The sequence below is a fragment of the Chiloscyllium plagiosum genome, unplaced genomic scaffold (assembly GCF_037043375.1).
Source record: "Chiloscyllium plagiosum isolate Xiang-an unplaced genomic scaffold, Cpla_swu_hap1 HiC_scaffold_45, whole genome shotgun sequence".
Classification (NCBI taxonomy): domain Eukaryota; kingdom Metazoa; phylum Chordata; class Chondrichthyes; order Orectolobiformes; family Hemiscylliidae; genus Chiloscyllium; species Chiloscyllium plagiosum.
Genome location: NW_028270183.1, coordinates 23,231,632 through 23,251,780, shown reverse-complemented (window position 1 = coordinate 23,251,780; position 20,149 = coordinate 23,231,632). Strand labels below are relative to the sequence as shown.

The 20,149-nt window shown below is 43.7% G+C and overlaps 1 protein-coding gene across 3 annotated transcripts in view; it reads right to left on the bottom strand.

The window, feature by feature from the left end:
* Window positions 1–401: 401 nt before the first annotated feature.
* tecrb (trans-2,3-enoyl-CoA reductase b) overlaps window positions 402–20,149 on the bottom strand; it is a 101,643-nt gene continuing 81,895 nt past the window's right edge. For all 3 annotated transcript variants that reach the window (XM_043694707.2, XM_087983294.1, XM_043694706.2), the window contains 3 exons: window positions 5,692–5,780; window positions 4,773–4,818; window positions 402–1,954 (listed from right to left, as the gene is read on the bottom strand). In XM_043694707.2, the coding sequence (XP_043550642.1) occupies window positions 1,827–1,954; window positions 4,773–4,818; window positions 5,692–5,780 (263 nt within the window). In that variant the 3' untranslated portion in view covers window positions 402–1,826. The remainder of the gene's footprint in view (window positions 1,955–4,772; window positions 4,819–5,691; window positions 5,781–20,149) is intronic.

The window sequence follows — 20,149 nt, the reverse complement described above, 5'->3', positions numbered from 1 at the left end:
CTCATTGGTTCGATGTTGGCAAAACAATAAACAAAACAATAAATTAAAGCTCAATTGGGTTTTAGTGTCCTGGGGCATCATTTAAGCTGATTCATTAAATTTGAATTGTCGTCAAAACAGCAACCAAAGCTCAGGTATCCAGTTCACAGCCAAATGTTACACATTTTCAATTTTCCAGTACGCTCTGGGACTGCCATCTGGTCATATACACAGGTGCTTGTAATATCTCAGTTCAGAACAGCATTCTCGCTCTCAAAAAGGTAGTACATGCCTTCAGCTTCATAACACAGGAAAAGACGCATTTGGGAGTGGACCTTAAGCCAAGGATTACCCTGACGGGCTGAATTCCTGCTCCTATCTTGTATTCTTAACATTGTAACAAAAACACAGCATGAACACACTAGAGATAAATCAAGTTTATTCAGTTTCTTTGTAAACAATGTTATTGCCGACATTGCAAAGTTTGAAAGAAACACTGATCAATTTTCTACCACACAAACATTTAGAGACAAAATAAGTCATTCAGAAAAATCTGAAATAGATATTCAAATGTCAACTTTCCACTAGTAACTTGCAAACACTATTTTTAACACGGTGTGTTCAAAGTTGAACAGAGATCAGAAGCAGAGTTTTGAAAACGCATTACCATTGAACAAAGACAGTGTTGATACTAAGACTCAAGATTACATTAAGCAGCAGGAAGAGAAAACCAATATTCTGGTGCTCACAATCCTCAAAGTAATGGGAACTCAGGAAAGCTATAGTGTTAACAAGCAACCCCTTCCCAATCAGTGCACATCTATTTTCTTAGCAGAATTATTAAATCAAAATTTACCAGCAATAAGTGCTAGGAACTGCTGTGGTTTCGTTCTTTGCCAGCTCCAGGTGGAGATGTTGAAACATAATCTCTACTAAGCACACACTAAAGTTACAGATACATCAGTTGAGCTGCTCACATCCCTATCATTAAACTGGGACTGAGCAGCAAAGAACCAGCTCAAATCTTACACTACTGCAGATTGCACCAGAGTGTGCTACAGTCAGACTGAACAAGATTCGTGGCTAATGATCAAAGTCTGTCCCCATCAAATACTCCTAGGATGGACAGCACGGGGTTAGATACAGAGTAAAGCTCTCTCCAGCACAGCTATAATGCAGGGTTAGATACGAGTAAAGCTCCTTTTATTCCCTTCATTTGTAAAAGGTGTAGGGGGCTGCAGTGTGACAGGAGGCGGCAGGGGATTGGGGGGGGGGGTGGGAGATGGAAGAGTGGAAACAGGACTCTTTACACAGTTTGTGGAGGACCTCCCCATGTCCAACCATAAATTAAAGGGAGATGGAAGAGTGGAGATTAACAGAATAGGGTCGAAGACGCAGAGAAATCAGTTGCTGCTTTACACCAACTTGCTTCACATTGACATAAAAGATTGGGCAAAGGTTAAAAGGACATTGTAGAGCCCAAGACACAGTTTTATGTACGGTATGTTGAGTCTGTCCAGCCTCTAATGGAACTAGGGAATCCCACAGAGAAATCAGAGCTCAGGGAGGGGGGGATAGCAGAATTAAAGATCAGCAAGAGATCCACACGATCACAGCAGATTAAGATTCCCACTCCTCCCACCAATAGATAATTACCTATTGTACAAAGAGATAGAATTGCCCTAAGACTATAAAAAAATTTGCAAGAACACGAGGAGGATAGAATCAAACAACTCTGCTGAAGCTCGTGATTGGTTTACTGCAGGACGGATGGTCAGACAGACAGACACAGACAAAGGGGCTGGGTGTCACAATGTCTCCCCAACCCAGGCTCACAGAATTGCTGCCTACAACAGGAACGGGATGATTGGTGTGCGGAGAGGCGGGTAGTCACGGAAATCCTTCAAGTAGCTACGATGCTTCCCATTGGCCCAGATTGCCATCTGGACAAAACCAACCAGAGTGAACAAAGCAACTGCAGAGAGAGAGAAAACAAAACCATTTATAAACTGGATTGGAAGCCCACTTCTGCCCTCACCACACCGGACACAGTAAACCTGCCCTCATCAAAATGGTGGGGGATTTTAAACTTTCTAGATATAGACTGGGACTACCATAGTGTGGACTTGGGTGGAGAGGAATTTGTTAAATGTATACAAGAAAAACTTCTTAATCAGTATATTGATGTACCTACTAGAGAAGGTGCAAAACATGACCTTGTCTTGGAACATAATGTGTCAGTGGGGCAGCACTTTGGGTGCAGTGATCATAATTCTATTCGTTTAAATTAGTTATGGAAAAGGATAGACCTGATCCAAAAAATGGAGTTCTAAATTGGAGGAAACCAACTTTGACGGTGTGAGGCAAGAACTTTCAGAAGTTATTTGCAAGTAAAAGGGACAGCTGAAAATGGGAAGCCTTCAAAAATGATCCCGTTAGGGTCAGGGGCAAAGGTGTAAGGAATGCAGCATGATTAGAGAAATTGAGACTCTGGTCAAGAAAAAGACAGCAGGGATCAAATTAATCCCTTGAGGCAAGCTACCTGACAAAGGGGCAGCGCTTCAAAGCTTGGACTTTCAAATAAAGCTGTTGGATTATAACCTGGTGCTGTGTGATTTTTTTAATTAAGGGAAAAGACTAACTAGAGTGAGAATAGGGCCCCATAAGGATCAATAAAACCATCTATGTGTGGAACCATCCCAATAGACCTGTTCAAAAAGGACAGGTTTAATCTGAACTGGAAGGGGGCCAAGATCTTAGCAGGGTGGTTTGCTAGCTGGGGGGGGATGCTGGTGGAGGAATGCTAAGTAGCATTGTAAATGGGCTTGGAGATATATGGGCGGGGTGCTGGCAAGTGAGACTAGATTGGCTTGGGATATCTGGTCGGCATGGACGGGTTGGACCGAAGGGTCGGTTTCCGTGCCGTACATCTCTATGACTCTATGGAAGGACTGATGGGGAAGGTTCTGAATGTGAGGACAGCAAGTCAATTAGAAAAGACAGACAAGAAAGAGTCAGAGTATGTAGCAACTCTGAAGAACTAATTTGCATTTATTTCAATGCAAGGGGTCTTACCACTAAGGCTGATGAAATCAGGGCATGTTTAAGAGCGTGAGATTGGTGCATTATAGCTATTACAGAAACTTGGCTAAGAGATGGATAGGACTGGCAGCTCAATGTTCTGGCATTTAGATGCTATAGAAAGGAGGCAAGAAAGAAAGGGGAGTGGCATTTTTGATTACATGTTGTAACTAGAGAAATTAGTTCTGAAAAATCGTCCAGTAAAAATATATGGGTAGAAATTAGAAATATGAAAGATCATTTTGGGCTACCATAATGTTAAAGGTCTGGATGGTGTAAAAAATTGTCAAATGTGTTTAAGAAAAATTTTTAAAAATCAATATTCCACACTGTAAGTAATCTAATCTAATCTAATCTAATATGTGGATGCTCCTACCAGAGAAGGACATCTTTTGAGCAATAAGGCAGGGCAGGTGACTGGAATAAATGTGGGGGAACACTTTGGGTTCAGCAATTATAATTGTATTAATTTCAAAATTGTTATAGAAAAGGGTAATCTTTTCATAAAAGTTGAAGTTTTTAATTGGAGTAAGGCAATGTTTCTCTTTTTGACAAATATAGCCTTAAACTGTCCAGTAGAGCTTAACTTTGGAGACAGTCAGACTTAACCAACTCTGCTTGGGGACACATTTAGCTGATAAGTTTCTTTGTTTTTAAAAAAAGTCCAACTCTTTAGACTAAGATCAGGTTTCAATTCCTGCATTGGCTGACATTATAATGAAGGATGCTCCTTCTCAACCTCTCCCCTTGCCTGAGGGGTGGTGACCCTCAAGTTAAACCACCACTAGGTATTTCTCTCTAATGAGAGAGCAGCCATATGGTCTGAGAGGACTGTGGGTGACTTTATCTTTTGACTGGAATGTATAGAAGGTTTGAAATTAGAAGCAGGGTCACTCCACAAGACTGGCTCATCACCTTTGGCCTCAGATGCTTGACTAACCAGTCTTGGCTCTTGGTCTGGCAACGATTAGATTAGATTACTTACAGTGTGAAAACAGGCCCTTCGGCCCAACAAGTCCACACCGACCCGCCGAAGCGCAACCCACCTACACCTATTCCCCTACATTTACCCCTTCACCTAACATTACGGGCAATTTAGCATTGTGGGAGGAAACCGGAGCACCTGGAGGAAACCCACGCAGACACGGGGAGAATGTGCAAACTCCACACAGAGAGTCGCCTGAGGCGGGAATTGAACCTGGGTCTCTGGCACTGTGCCACCGTGCCGCCCAAATTGCTGGGAGCAAGCACTGTATTTAATTAGCTGTCTTGGAAGACATGGAATATGGTGATACAGCTCATCTTTTAGAACTGGACTTCACTTCTATAGCCTCACTGAAGTAAGACAGTGACTGTGAGTTCTCAGACTCAGCTCTCTCTCTCCCTCAGAAGAAAAATCCACAGGACTAACTTCAAGCAGCAAAGCTGCTGCAGGATCTAAAACTTCTTTCACAGGATGTGGGCATCACCGGCTAGGCCAACATTTATTATTCATCTGAAATCCTCCCACCCTGGAGGTGGCTGGAGGTGGGGGGGGGGGGGGGAGGAAAATGGCCTTCCCAAGTCAATTCCCACATCAGCAACTCAGGCACAATTTCACCTGAAAGGAAACACAACACTGGAGAAACTAGCTGCACACCTGCTGAGTTTCTCCAAGGTTCTCAGTGTTTATTTCAGATTTCCAGCATCCACATCAATTTGCTTTCACTCACCTGGAAGACACTGAGTCATGATTGTGAAGCCAATCCAAGAGCCCACCTGTAGACAGAGACAGGAATACAGAAAGCCTTTGATTTGAAATGAATAAGCAATCTTTATCATACTCTTTATCACGATGCTAACAGAATTAACCACTTTATAGGCTCGAGTGGCTGTGTTTATGGTTATCGACCTGTACTCACGCCTTCAAAACCTTTCACTATTCCCAAGTTGATACACAAAGAATGATTTCATAAAGATACTGAAAACTGTCCCTTTCTCGTTGACATAGTTTAGATAAAAACAATGACTGCAGATGCTGGAAACTAGATTCTGGATTAGAGTGGTGCTGGAAGAGCACAGCAGTTCAGGCAGCATCCGAGGAGCAGGAAAATCAACGTTTCGGGCAAAAGATATGGCTGCATTCCCCAAGGTGGCGGTGGTCATGAATAACACAAGGAGACACTCTCCTCCTCAGTTGTTTGGAAGTGGGAGATGGGGTGGGGACAATAGTAAATCAATGACAGACAGACATTCAGTCCCTTAGGAGTTTGTGGCCACATTATCTTCAGCTGGCATTGGAGCCTATGCTGAAAATAAACAAGGATAATTTTAAATAAAAAAGAATAATGCTTGCATTGCGAAAACAGAAAATATGCCATCAGTTCCCAGCAGTCCAACCAGGACATCTGTCAGGAAAAGGCTGGGAAAAAATGTTTGGTTCTACATAGAGTTTAAACGTTAAATATTAAATATTACAGGGTGATTAGCTCATCAGCAGCTGCTTTAAATTCAGGGATATTGCTCGGTCTGCGAGCCACCCTAGGGATACATATCTCTGTGTCTACGCGGTTTCTTAAAAAAATAAGTACAGCCGCGAGGCAGTCAGCTCAGGTCAGGGTTCCAAGCAGCAGCAGTAATTTCTGTTCTTACCTCATAGGTATAGTTAGGACAAGACACCAAGAGGAAAAGCCAGGTAAACGGGTTCTTCGTCGGGAAGGGGATCCTGCGCGCCTTCGAGCCTGGAGGGGTGGAAGAAAGACACTGACACCTACTGAGTTACACACCCAGTACTCAGAGCATGGGCGAGGGGGAGGGCGAGAGCGCGCGAGGGAGAGGGGGAGGGCGAGAGCGCGCGAGGGAGAGGGGGAGAGCGAGAGCACATGAGGGGAGGGGAAAGCAAGAACGTGTGATGGAGGGTAGGGCGAGAGTGCGCAAAGGAGGGAGAGAGGATCATAGAGTCATAGAGATGTACAGCACAGAAACAGACTCTTCAGTCTTACTCGTCCATGCTGACCAGATATCCCAACCCAATCTAGTCCCATTTGCCAGCATCCGGCCCATATCCCTCCAAACCCTTCCTAATCATATACAACATTTAAAAGGCATCTGAATGGGTAATTGTACCAGCCTCCACCACTTCCTCTGGCAGCCCATTCCACACACATACCACCCTCTGCGTTCAAAGGTTGTCCCATAGGTCTCTTTTATATCTTTACCCTCTCACCCTAAACCTATGCCTTCTAGTTCTGGACTCCACAACCCCAAGGAAATGACCTTGTTTATTTACCCTATCCATGCCCCTCATGATTTTATACACCTCTATAAAGGTCACCCCTCAGCCTCTGATGCTCCAGGGAAAACAGTCCCAGCCTATTCAATCTCTCCCTATAGCTCAAATCTCCAACCCTGGCAACATCCTTGTAAATCTTTTCTGAACCCTTTCAAGTTTCACAACATCCTTCCGATAGGAGGGAGACCAAAATTGCATGCAATTTTCCAAAAGTGGCCTAACTAAAGTCGTGTACAGCCGCAACATGACCTCCCAACTCCTGTAGTCAATATTCTGACCAATAAAGGAAAGCATACCAAACATTTTCTTCACTATCCTATCTACCTGCGACTCTACTTTCAAGAAGCTATGAACCTGCATTCCAAGGTCTCTTTGTTCAGCAACACTCCTGAGGACCTTACCATTAATTCCTGCTAAGATTTGCTTTCCCAAAGTGCAGCACCTAACATTTATCTAAATTAAACTCCATCTGCCACTTCTCAGTCCATTGGCCCATCTGATCAAGATCCTGTTGCAATCTGAGGTAACCTTCTTTGCTGTCCACTACACCTCCAATTCTGGTGTCATCTGCAAACATACTAACTATACCTCTTATGCTCGCATCCAAATCATTTATATAAATGGCGAAAAGTAGTGGACCCAGCACCAATCCTTGTGGCACTCCACTGGTCACAGGCCCCCAGTCTGAAAAACAACCTCCACCACCACCCTCTATCTTCTATCTTAGAGCCAGTTCTGTATCCAAATGGCTAGTTCGCCCTGTCTTCCTTGAGATCTAACCTTGCTAACCAGTCTCCCATGGGGAACCTGGTCAAACTCCTTACTGAAGTCCACATAGATCATGTCTACGCTCTGCCCTCATCAATCCTCTTTGATACTTCTTCAAAAAACTCAATCAAGTTTGTGAGACATGATTTCCCACGCACAAAGCCATGTTGACTATCCCCAATCAGTCCTTGCCTTTCCAAATATATATACATCCTGTCCCTCAGGATTCCCTCCAACAACTTGCCCACCACCGACGTCAGGCTCACCAGTCTATAGTTCCCTGGCTTGTCCTTACCATCTTTCTTAAATAGTGGCACCACGTTAGCCAATCTCCAGTCTTCCGGCACCTCACCTGTGACTATCGATTATACAAATATCTCAGCAAGAGGCCCAGCTATCACTTCCCTAGCTTCCCACAGAGTTCTGGGGTATACCTGATCATATCCTGAGATGTATCCACTTCTACGCATTTTAAGACATCTAGCACTTCCTCCTCTGTAATATGGACATTTTTAAAGATGTCACCATCTATTTCCCTACATTCTATATCTTCCATGTCCTTTTCCACAGTAAACACTGATGCAAAATACTCGTCTCCTGCGGCTCCACACAAAGGCCGCCATGCTGATCTTTGAGGGGCTCTATTCTCTCCCTAGTTACCCTTTTGTCCATCATGTATTTGTAAAAACCCTTTGGATTCTCCTTAATTCTATTTACCAAAGCTATCTCATGTTCCTTTTCTGTCCCCCTGATTTTTCTCTTAAGTATACTCCTTATGCCTTTATATTCTTATAAGGATTCACTCGATCTATCCTGATATATGCTTCCTTCTTTTTCTTAACCAAACCCTCAATTTCTTTAGTCATTCAGCATTCCCTATACCTACCAGCCTTTCCTTTCACCCTCACAGGAATATGCTGGCTCTGGATTCTCGTTATCAAATTTCTGAAGGCTTCCCATTTTCCAGCCGTCCCTTTACCTGCAAAGGTTCTTGCCTACTACCACGAAGAAAGAGAGAGAGAGAGAGAGAGAGGAAAAAAGAGAAAGGGAAAAAAAAGAGAAAGGAAAATAAAAAGAGAAAGGGGGAAAAAAAAAAGAGAAAGAAAAAAGAGAAAGGGAAAGAAAGAGAAAACGAGAAAAAGAAAGAGAGACAGACAGGAAGACTTTAACTACTGGGAGTTGGAAAATGCCACCTGCAGTGTGTAAACAGGTCGCATACGCAGACCGTCTAGAGATCCTGTACAACAGTAAGGCGCTGATATCAGCTGAGATGTAAACCGAGATCCAACCTTCCCACTTGGGTGGATGTAACAAATCCAACGGAACTATTTCATGCGACAGCAGCAGGAGTCCCGAGCAAAATATATTGCTCAACCAATCACCTCACCACTAAGACAGATGATCTGATCACTATCAAACTTGTGTGGGATTTTGCTGTGCAGGACCAGCTGTCACATTTCCTACATCATAAACGTTGACTAGATTTCAAAGTACTTTCACTGGCTGTAAAGTGCTTTGGATTAACCCCATTAAAAGTAATAATGAAAGATAATATACGAATGAAGTCTCTTCCTTAATAAGATGGGAAGCAAGTTTACGTCCCTTTGAAAAGTGAAGAAAATGGTAGAACTAATTCAGTTTATTGCTTCAATGAATTTTCAGAAATTGCAGGTTTATAAGTTCGTCACGGAAGACTTCTCAAAACACAGCCCACAGGAAATCTGGGTCATGGAATAGGAGAGGTACAAGGGGGCAGTTTAATAAAGGGAAGTGCTGGTGAGATTGCACTAATGGATTACAGATAGTTCTCCTATAACGCTGTGAAGCCTCACTTAATGGGAATAATGAGGCCTTTGGGATAAGAGAGGTTGGGGCAGACCAGCCAAAAATATCACTCGCAATCGCTCAAAAGTCACCCAAAAGTTTAATGCAAAATCTAGCTCAGTCCGAATGAAGGTTGAAATCATATTTATTACTGAAACAAAAGTATATTTAACACAGTACATTTAAAAAATGTCAAGAAAGCTGTTTCTGTACAGTACCTCTCAGAAAGCTGCTTATCAGCAGGTGACTGGTGCATGCGCAGAACGGGGTGGAAGCTTTGGCGTGGACATTGGCGCATATGTATAATGGCATCAAGACAGACACCAACGTTACATGTGGAATGGCACAGACACTGGCGCATGTGCAAAATGACGGAGAGATTCTGGGACATGGGCAGAATTAAGTGCACAAACCGATCCCTGCTGGAATCGCTTTATTGCTAACAGAGGTAATGTCAATGAAACATGCGTTATCACAGAACTACCTGTAGCTGGGGATCTGCAGGGTCAAGGTTAGGATGTCTATTGTGCCCAATCTAAAATAAACCCTGGATGCTGATACAGCAACTGGTCTAATTCAAAAAGATGACACTCAAAAAGGGACAGCATGAAAGGCAGAGAAAATGCAGTTTAATTTTGCAAAATCAGTCTTTGAGACAAAAAAAGGGGTCATCACAGAGCACATCATGAGGATATAATTGAAGTGGGTTAGATTGGCCATGCAACAGAACAAATACGGTTCTCATGAACAAATATACTGAATGGAACTGAATCAGAAACTGAGGCTTGGGAGTGAACTGTGCAGTTTTAAATGCTGAGAGCAATGGGTCCACAGTCAGTGTCTTTAAAGCAAGACATGGTTCTATTGGAAGTACCAAGTGGGACAATAGATTCAAAGGGATTACCTACAAGAAAGAAGAGTCAAACACAAGGCTGGTTGGGAGAATTGCACCGAAGATAAAGTGTCAAAAGTAGAGGATTAAACCAAGAACGTTATAGGAGTACATTACTAACTGGGCACATACAAGCAAAGCACTTTCGTTGTTCCAGGCTGAATCTCCTTGTGAATAGCAGCAGGCTGGATAAGGATTGGGGGTTTGAAATTACTGGAGGAATGTGCTTGTTTGGAGCTGGCATGTTAGCCTCATGCTTTCTCTTATTCACATACATAATAAAGTCATACAGCACAGAAACAGACCCTTTGATTCAACCAGTCCATGCTGAACATAATCCCAAATTAAACTAGCCCCACCTGGCTGCTCCTGGCCCATTTGCCTCCAAACCTTTCTTATTTCATGTACTTATCCAAATGTCTTTTAAACAGTGACTGTGCCCACATCCACCACTTCCTCAGGAAGTTCATTCCACATGCAAACCACCCTCTCATGAGGAGGAAAAAATATGTCCCTTTGTCTTGAAATCCCCCATCGTGGGAAAAGACACTATTAACACCTATACTCCTCATGATTTGATAAACCTCTAAGGTCACCCCTCAACCATCTATGCTCCAGAGAAAAAAGTCCCAGCCTATCCAGTCTTTGGAACTCAAATCTTCCGTACCCGGCAACATCCTGGTAAATCTCTTCTGAATCTTCTCTTTCTCATTTGGTTGTGGGAGGATTGGAAGAAAAGTGTTTAAAAGCTCACCAGAGAGTGTCACAGGGAAATAGACGGCTACTTGACTCCTCCAGCAGGGTTTTCAACTGCCTCTGACTGAAGGAAGTCAATGAACGGTGACAGCTAAACTCTTGGCATTTCAGAGGTTTAAGTTGAAACTTTATTGCTGGAACAGCACAGCAGGTCAGGCAGCATCCAGGGAACAGGAGATTCGACGTTTCGGGCACAGGCCCTTCTTCAGGAAGGCCTGTGCCCGAAACGTCGAATCTCCTGTTCCCTGGATGCTGCCTGACCTGCTGTGCTGTTCCAGCAATAAAGTTTCAACTTTGATCTCCAGCATCTGCAGACCTCACTTTCTCCCCATTTCAGAGGTTTAGGTCATCAATGAGGAACAGGAAGATTTGTTGACCGACAGAAGCATTTAGTTGACCTGTTTCACAACACTGTGAGCTGTCAGTGGGCTCAAAACTGGGAGGAGAGGCTGATCTGGCTGGAGGTTTACAGGAAGAGTGGCAAGTTCTACTTTCAATAAGGCAACAGGCCTAGAGATTCCAAGACAACATTCAGTAACAACAATTGCATTGCTTTGGCACAACACTTTGTGCCACAGTCAAAAAGCAAGCCATCAATATTTGTTTAATCACAACACGTTTGCAGTTTCCTTACATATTAAACAAAAGGATGTAGAGACACACAGGGAAGTGCAAAAATGATATGGAAACAGAGCTGTTATAACCATCAGGAATGGTTTACATTCCTTCCTCTTGAAAAGCAAAAGGTTGTCAATGATCTTTAAAATTACGAAAAGATCTTTAATAGAGAGATCTTTAAAATTACAAAAGAGTTCTACGGGCTAGATATGGAGAAGCTGTTTCCAAAAATACAAGATAGTCTCAAACAAACCCAGGAAGAAATTCAGGAGAAACTTCTTTTCTCAGAGTGATTAGAAGGTGGGATTCATGACCAAAGGGAGGACACGAAAAGAAGTAATACAGATACATTTAAGGAGAAGTCAGGTGAGAATGTGAGGGAGATGGAAGGGTTGCGGGTAAGGAGAGATAAAGAGGAGTGGAAGGGTGGCTTGTGTGTGGCATGAACACTATCAGACCAATTGGGCTGAATGGCCAGTTTCTGTAAAGTAATTAAGTATTTTTGAAGTAAAGTTACAAATTAGCTTTTAAAATAACTAAATTCAAGCAATCCAAAATGGGAGATTAACAGGAAAGCTGAAACTGGTCTCCATCTCCTCTCCAACACAAGAAGGGGTAAGATTAAGGAACCTTGGATGACGAGAACAGAGGAGCTTCTCGTCAAAAGGAAGCTTATGTAAGGTGGAAGTAGCAAGGATCTAAGACAGCTTTAGAGGACTACAGACTTGCTAGAAAGGAGCTCAGAAATGGAATGAGGAGAGCCAGGAGGGGGCACAAAAATGGCTTGGCAAGAAGGATTAGGGAGAACCCAAAGGCATTTTACTCATACGTGAGGAATAAGAGAATGATCAGGGAGAACATAGGGCTGATCAGAGATAGCGAAGGCAACTTGTGCGTGGAGTCTGAGCAGATAGGGGAAGCCCTAAATGAGTTTTTTTGCTTCGGTTTTCACCAAGGAACGGGAACTTGTTGTAAATGAAAACTTTGAGGAGCTGGAATACAGTCTTGACCAGATCAAGATTGATGAAGTTGATTTGCTGGAAATTTTGGAAAACATTAAGATTGATAAGTCCCCAGGGCCAGTCCAGATTTATCCAAGGCAGCTCCAGGAAGTGAGAAAGGAAGTTGCTAAGCTACTGGCGAGGATCTTTGCCTCCTCACCCGCCACGGGAGACGTACGGAGGATTGGAAGGAGGCAAATGTTGTTCCTCTTTTCAAGAAGGGTAATAGGGAAATCCCTGGCAATTACAGACCAGCCAGTCTTACGTCTGTGGTCAGCAAAGTTTTGGAAAGAATTCTGAGGGATAGGATTTATGACTATTTGGCAAAGCATAGTGTGATTAAAGGCATGGCTTTGAGAGAGGCAGGTCATGCCTCACAAATCTTATTGAGATCTTTGAGGAGGTGTCAAGACAGGTCGACGAAGGTCGAGCAATGAATGTGGTGTATGTGGACTTCAGCAAGGCATTTGATAAGGTTCCCCATGGTAGGCTCATTCATAAAGTCAGGAAGTATGGGATACAGGGAGGTCTGGCTATCTGGATTCAGAATTGGTTGGCTGACAGAAGGCCGAGAGTGGTTGTACATGGAAAGTATCCTGCCTGGAGGACAGTGTTGAGTGGGGTCCTGCAGGGCTCTGCTCTTGGTAGTTGTTATAAATGACTTGGATGAGGAGGTTGAGGGGTGGGTTAGTAAATTTGCAGATGACACAAAGGTTGGAGGTGCCGTCGATAGTATCGAGGGCTATTGCAGGCTGCAGCGCGACATAGACAGGATGCAGAGCTGGGCTGAGAAATGGCAGATGGAGTTCAACCTGTGATGCATTTTGGAAGGTCAAACTCGAATGCTGAATATAGGATTAAAGACAGGATTCTTGACAGTGTGGAGGAACAGAGTACACAGATCCCTCAAAGTTGCCATCCAAGTGGCTAGGGTTGTTAAGAAAGCATATGGTGTTTTGGCTTTCATTAATGGGGGATCATTTACACTGCAGCACTGACTGAGACTGGGAAAGTCTGTGGTTCCCACAAGACAAGGGTCTGCCAACACCTGGCCAATGCAGCCTGGGGTCTTGCGATGACTGGGCCAATATCCTTCATGGGAGAGTCTAGGATCAGATGGCATCATCTCAGAATAACAACAGATTTCCTTATTTAAAGCAGAGATACAGAGGAATTTCTTCTCAGTGGGGAGTGAATCTATGGCATTCTCTACCACAGAGGGCTGTGTGGGCAAGATTGTTAAGTCTAGTCAATGGCCAAGACAGACAGATTTTTAAACAGTAAGGCAATACAGGGTTACGGGGAAAAGGCAGGAAAGTGGAGTTGAGGATTATTAGACCAGCACAGCAGACTTGTTGGGTTGATTGGCCTACAGTTTCCATTTCTTCCCTCATGGTGTTTGGGGAATCAGTGAGGTACTGTGGGGAGGGATGGAGGGAGGGAATTAGCCCAATTGATACAATCAGATGAAAGACAAAACGTGTCTGAAAGAAACTGTTCACTATTTGACAAGAAAAGGTTAACTTTTGTGAACTCTTAGTTTGCTGCGAAACGACAGCTGCGGACAATTTGTGAAACATTTGCTGTCTTTTTTTTTAAATATTCATTTGAGAGACTTGGGCGTCACAGGCTGGCCAGCATTGATAGCCCATCCCTAGTTGCCCTTGAGAAGGTGGTGGTGAGCTGCCTTCTTGAATCGCTGCAGTCCACTTGCTGTGGGTTGGCCCACAATGCTGGTAGGGAGGGAATTCTGGCAATATCCGCCTGGCACTGTGAAGAGAGTTGTCGGCAGCTGAAGAGTTACTCTTCCAGCCTTGTGTACTGCCTGCTGTTAATGGGTTGTCAACAAGCCACCTGTTCCATCCATATAACACACCCGTTTGGATAAGCTAAATACTCCAGAATTCTCTGGCATTAGAGTCCGTGACACTCAATCGGACTAGGGATTAATTATAAACAAATTATCTTTAGTTAGAGCAGGAGGTAGAGTTACCAAGCTGTCAGAGGTTAAAGTTGACACTAAATTCTGCACACGGGATCTTTCTGGGTGAGACAGCAGACTCTGTGCTTTTCCTGTCTGCCTTGAGTCCTCTCAGAATCACATGCTTAAAGACGGCAAAGTGGTCCCAAAAGGAGAGACTGCCCCTCTTTTCCTTTGCTATTCACCCTAAGCTTACCCACCATTCTTAACCATGTTTGTGTTGGGCCTGGCCTTGCCAATGACGCCTCTATTTACTCCTCCACAGAAACCAGGAGAACCTGCCTCATCTCTCAGGTCTTTGAAAAGCACCCAAAGCTGTGGTCAACTTTCATAGAACATTACAGCGCAGTACATATCTTTGGGCCCTCGATGCTGCACCGACCTGTAAAACCAATCTGAAGCCCATCTAACCTACAATATTCCATTTTCATCCATATGTCTACCCAACAAACGTGTAAATGCCTTAAAGTTGGTAAGTCTACTACTATTGCAGGCAGCGCGTTAAACGGCCCTATTATTCGCTGAGTAAAGAATCTACCCCTGACATCTGTCCTATATCTATCACCCCTCAATTTAAAGCAATGTCCCTTTGTGCTAGCCATCACCACCCAAGGAAAAAGGTTCTCACTGTCCACCCTATCTAACCCTCTGATTATCTTATATGTCTCAATTATGTCAATTCTTAAACGTCTTCTCTATAATGAAAACAGCCTCAGGTCCTTTAGCCTTTCCTCCATACAAGGCAACATCCTAGCAAATCGCCTCAGAACCCTTTCCAAAGCTTCCACATCCTTCCTATAATGCAGTGACCAGAACTGTATGCAATATTCCAAATGCATCTGCACCAGAGTTTTGTACAGCTGCAGCATGACCTCGTGGCTCTGAAACGCAATCCCTCTACCAATAAAAGCTATCACACCATATGCCTTCCTAACAACCGTATTAACCTGGGTGGCAACTTTCAGGGATCTATGCACATGGACACATGAAGAAGGGCTTTTGCCCAAAATGTCGATTTTCCTGCTCCTCGGATGCTGCCTGACATGCTGTACTTTTCCAACACCACTCTAATCTGCCACCTCTCAGCCCAGCTCTGCAGCTTACCTATGTCCCTCTGTAACTTGCAACATCCTTCGGAATAGTCTACAACTCCATCGACCTTAGTGACATTCGCAAATTTACTAACCCATCCTTCTACACCCTCATCCACCCTCATTTATAAAGACGACAAATAGCAGTGGACCCGAAAGAGATCCTTGCGGTACACGACTAATAACTGAACTCCAGGGTGCACATTTCCCATCAACCACCACCCTCTGTCTTCTTACAACTAGCCAATTTATGATTCAAACCGCTAAATCACCCTCAATCCCATGCCTCCATATTTTGTGCAATAGCCTACCATGGGGAACCTTATCAAACACCTTACTAAAATCTATCAACATCACATCAACCATTTTACTTTCATCCACCTGGTCCTGTTCTCAAAGAACTCAATAAGGTTTGTGAGGCACGACCTATCCTTCACAAAACAATGTTGACTGTCCCTAATTACCACTAACTTATTCCTCTCTGTATGATTATAAATCCTATCTCTTATAACCTTTCCCAATACCTTTCCCACAACCGAAGTAAGGCTCACTGGTCTATAATTACCAGGGTTGTCCCTCTTACCCTTCTTGAACAAAGGAACAACATTTGCTATCCTCCAGTCTTCTGGCACTATTCCTATTGACAATAACGACATAAAGATCAAAGCCAAAGGCTCTGCAATCTCCTCCCTGGCTTCTCAGAGAATCCTAGGATAAATCCCATCTGGCCCAGGGGACTTATCTATTTTCACACTTTCCAGAATTGCTAACACCTCCTCCTTGTGAACCTCAATCCAGTCTAGTCTAGCACCCTATATTCTCCTCGACAACATTGTCTTTTTCCAGTGTGAATACTGATGATAAATATTCATTTAGCACTTCCCCATCTCCTCGGACTCCGTGCACAATTCCCACTACTATCCTTGATTGGCCCTAATCCAGTCATTCTTTTATTCCTGACATACCTATAGAAAATGTTATGGTTTTTCTTGATCCTATCGACCAATGGCTTCTCATGTTCTCTCCTGGCTCTTGTTGTAGGTCTTTCCTGGCTAGCCTGTAACTCTCAAGCATCCTAACTGAGCCTTCACATCTATCCTAACATCTTGAGAAGAGATTCAACTCCCTTAGTAAACCATAGCTCCATCACTCGAACACTTCCTCCCTGCCTGACCGGTACATATTTATCAAGGACATGCAGTAGCTGTTCCTTGAATAAGCTCTACATTTCAATTGTGCCCATCACCTGCAGTTTCCTTCCCCATCCTATGCATCCTAAATATTGCCTAACTGCAGCGTAATTGCCTTCCCCTCCAGCTATAACTCTTGCCCTGCGGTATATACCTATACCCTTCCATCACTAAAGCAAGCATAACCGAATTGTGGTCACGATCAAAGTGCCCACCTACCTCTACATCTAACACTTGGACAGGTACATTACACAGTACCAAATCCAATGTGGCCTCTCCCCTTGTTGGCTTGTCAACATACTGTGTCAGGAAACCCTCCAGCACACATTGGACAAAAACTGACTCATCTAAAGTACTCAAACTACAGTATTTCCAGTCAATATTTGGAGAGCTGAAGTCCTGCATAACAACTACCCTGTTACCGCCGCTCCTATCCAGAATCACCTTTGTAATCCTTTCCTCTGCATCTCTGGAACTATTTGGAGGCCTATAGAAAACACCCAACAGGGTGACATCTCCTTTTGTGTTTCTGACCTCAGCCCATACTACCTCAGTAGACGAGTCCTCAAAAGTCCTTTCTGCCACCATAATACTGTCCTTGACTAATAATGCCCACACCTTTTACTATATCCTCTGTTCTTAGTGAATCATCTAAATCTCGGAACCTACAACAACATTCCTGTCCCTGCTCTATCCATGTCTCCGAAATGGCCACAACATTGAAGTCCCAGGTACCAACCCATGCTGCAAGTTCACCCATCTTATTCCAGATGCTCCTGGCGTTGAAGTAGATACACACTTCAAACCACCTTCCTGCTTGCCAGTGCAACCTTGAAAGCATAATTCTGACCTCACTGCTCTCAACCTCCTAGACACTGGAACTACAATTTAGGTTTCTATCCCCCTGCTAAATTAGTTTAAACCCTCCCGAAGAGCATTAACAAACATATCCCCAGGATATTGGTATCCCTCTGGTTCAGGTGTAGATCATCCTGTTTGTAGAGCTCCCACCTACCTCAGAAAGAGTCCTTATCATCCAGGTATCCAAAACCCACCCTCCTGCACCATTCCTGTAGCCACTTGTTCAACACCTCTCTCTCCCTATTCCTCATCTCGCTAGCACATGGCACGGGCAACAAACCAGAGTTAACAACTCTGTTTGCTCTAGCTCCAAGCTTCCACCTTAGCTCCCGGAATTTCTGCCTTAAAACTGCATTCCTTTTCCTACCTATGTCATTGGTGCCAATGTGGACCACGACTTGGGGCTGCTCCCCCTCCCCCTCAAGGATCCTGAAAACAAGGTCACAGACATCACTAACCCAAGCACCTGGGAGGCAACACCAGACAAATGGTGATTTCAATCAGTGCAAGTCATTTGATTGGTATGCCTCTGTGTTTAAACTCCTTCCACAGACTACCCCTTCCCTACAAGCTCTTGCACATCTCCAGCCATCTTCACCCATCAGAGGAGTCCACAGGTTTAGCTGCTAGGCCCCAAGCTCTGGAAATGTGTCCCTACACCCCTCGGTTAGTCTCTGTTCTTCTTAAACCTGTCTTTCCCTAACCAATCCATTTCTCTTTGTGTACTTGACATCAAAATATCTCTCAATATAATTAATCTGTTAAACATTTTGTGATGCTTTACAGCATTAAAATCTCAAGTCATTTCAGATTAGAAGCATTGCATACGGTCTACAAAATGAATTGCAATAACTCACCAAGGTAGTTCCCAAACTAGGTCAGCAGATATATAGGTTTGTCACTAAGCCAAACTTCATCCTGATTTGTAAATGATGATTGCTGCTGGGTTAAAATCCTGAAACTCTCCCTAACACCACCAAAGGTTGCCCAATGTCAAATGGACTGCAATGGTTCAAGAAGGCAGCTCAAGAGTACAACTCAAGGCCACGGGTGTAAGGGAAAATGAGAGTTGGGACCACTATTATATCAGCCACAATTTTAATGAACAATAGAGCAATTTTGAATGACTGAATGGCCTCCGCCTGCTTCTAATCTCACGTTCCTGCATTCCATTCAGAGAGTAAATTGTTACAGATATCAGCTACACACAGAATAATCTACACAAGATGCAGCAACAGGACAGTGTAGACAGGAGAGGAAACATAGCAGTCTTAGTGCACATGGTAAATTGGTGCTGACTGACTCCAAAACCTCTTAGCGTATATGGATCATTTCAGAGCTAGGTCACAAATTGTATTTGCAAGAAATTACATCACCCATGTGTGAGTTCTCACTCCTTAGTTACCTGAGAAGATGGTGGTAGCGTAATACAATTCAGTGGCTATGTAGGTTCATTGTAGAATGCAGTGAGGAATCAATCATGGAGAAGATCAACAAGAATGTACATTTGTAAAGCACCTTTAGTGCAGCAAATTATACCAAGGTACTTTACAACAGCGCTAGAGAGAAATACTAGGGCACCTTGGAGATCTTTGATGACCAAAGACTTGGTCACAGAAATACTTTTTAAAAGGGAGCATTTCAAAAGATTGGAGAGGGAACCCCAGAAGCAGGAGTCTGGCAATGGTAGAGCTGTTATAATCGAAGCTACTCAAGAGGCCTCAAATTGGAGGAAGGTGTTGTTCTAGGGCTGAAGGAGGTTACAGAGTTCAGCGGAAAGGTCACCAAGATTTGAAAACAACAAAAACTGAAAATACCCATTGGAGCGACTGGAGGAAACAGGACACTGACAAGACATTTTGGATGCCCTTCAGCTTAAGGAAAGAGGCACACAATAGGTTAGGCAGGAGAGCATTGGAATAATCAGGTGTAGAAGCAGGAAAGAGGTGTATGAGGCACATGAACAAATAAGCTGAGACTGCCATTTTATTTATTCATTCATAGCATGTGGTATTGAATGGTGTGGAATGCAGATTTAAGGCACATCCTTGAGAATGTGATGCTGAGCTGCTTTCTTGAACCAGGAATGATAGGATTTCAGTTATAACGTGAGGCTGGATAGGCTGGAATGTTTTTCACTAGAGCATAGGAGGTTGAGAAGTCAGGGGTATAGATAAAGTGAATGGCAGATGTCTTGTCCCCAGGGTTGGGGATTTCCAGACGGGGACATAATTTTAAGGTGAGAGGAGAAATATTTAAAAAAGGCATGAGGGGCATTTATTTTTAAAAACCACAGTGATCAAGTGTGTTGAATGAACTTCCTGAGGATGTGATGGATGTGGATATAGATGTATTTTTAAAAAAAGAGTAAGAAATGTTTGGAGGGATATGAGGCAAGGGCCAAGCGCAGGCAGGGTGGGAATAGTTTAATATGGGAACATGGTCAGTCTGGACTGGTGGGACCAAAGAGTCTATTTCCATGCTGTATGACTATACCATTGTAGCCCTTGTCCCATGTTTGGACCCACAATGCTGTTAATGAGAGAGTGTTCCAGGAGTCTGACCCAGTGACTCTGAAGGTATGTCGATATAATTCCAAGTCAGGATGTTGAGTGACTTGGAGGGTGACTTGGACTTCCAATATATCAGCTTCCCTTGATTGTGTGGATGGTAGAGGTCGCAGGTTTGGATGGTGCTGATGAAGGAGCCTCACTGAGTTTTGGCAGTGATCTTTGATGGAGTGAGTGAATTTTTGTGGATGTGGCGCCAATAAGTTTGTCCTGGGTGGAGTCGAAGTTTTGAATGCTGCTGGAGCCACATTCATCCAGGTAAGTGG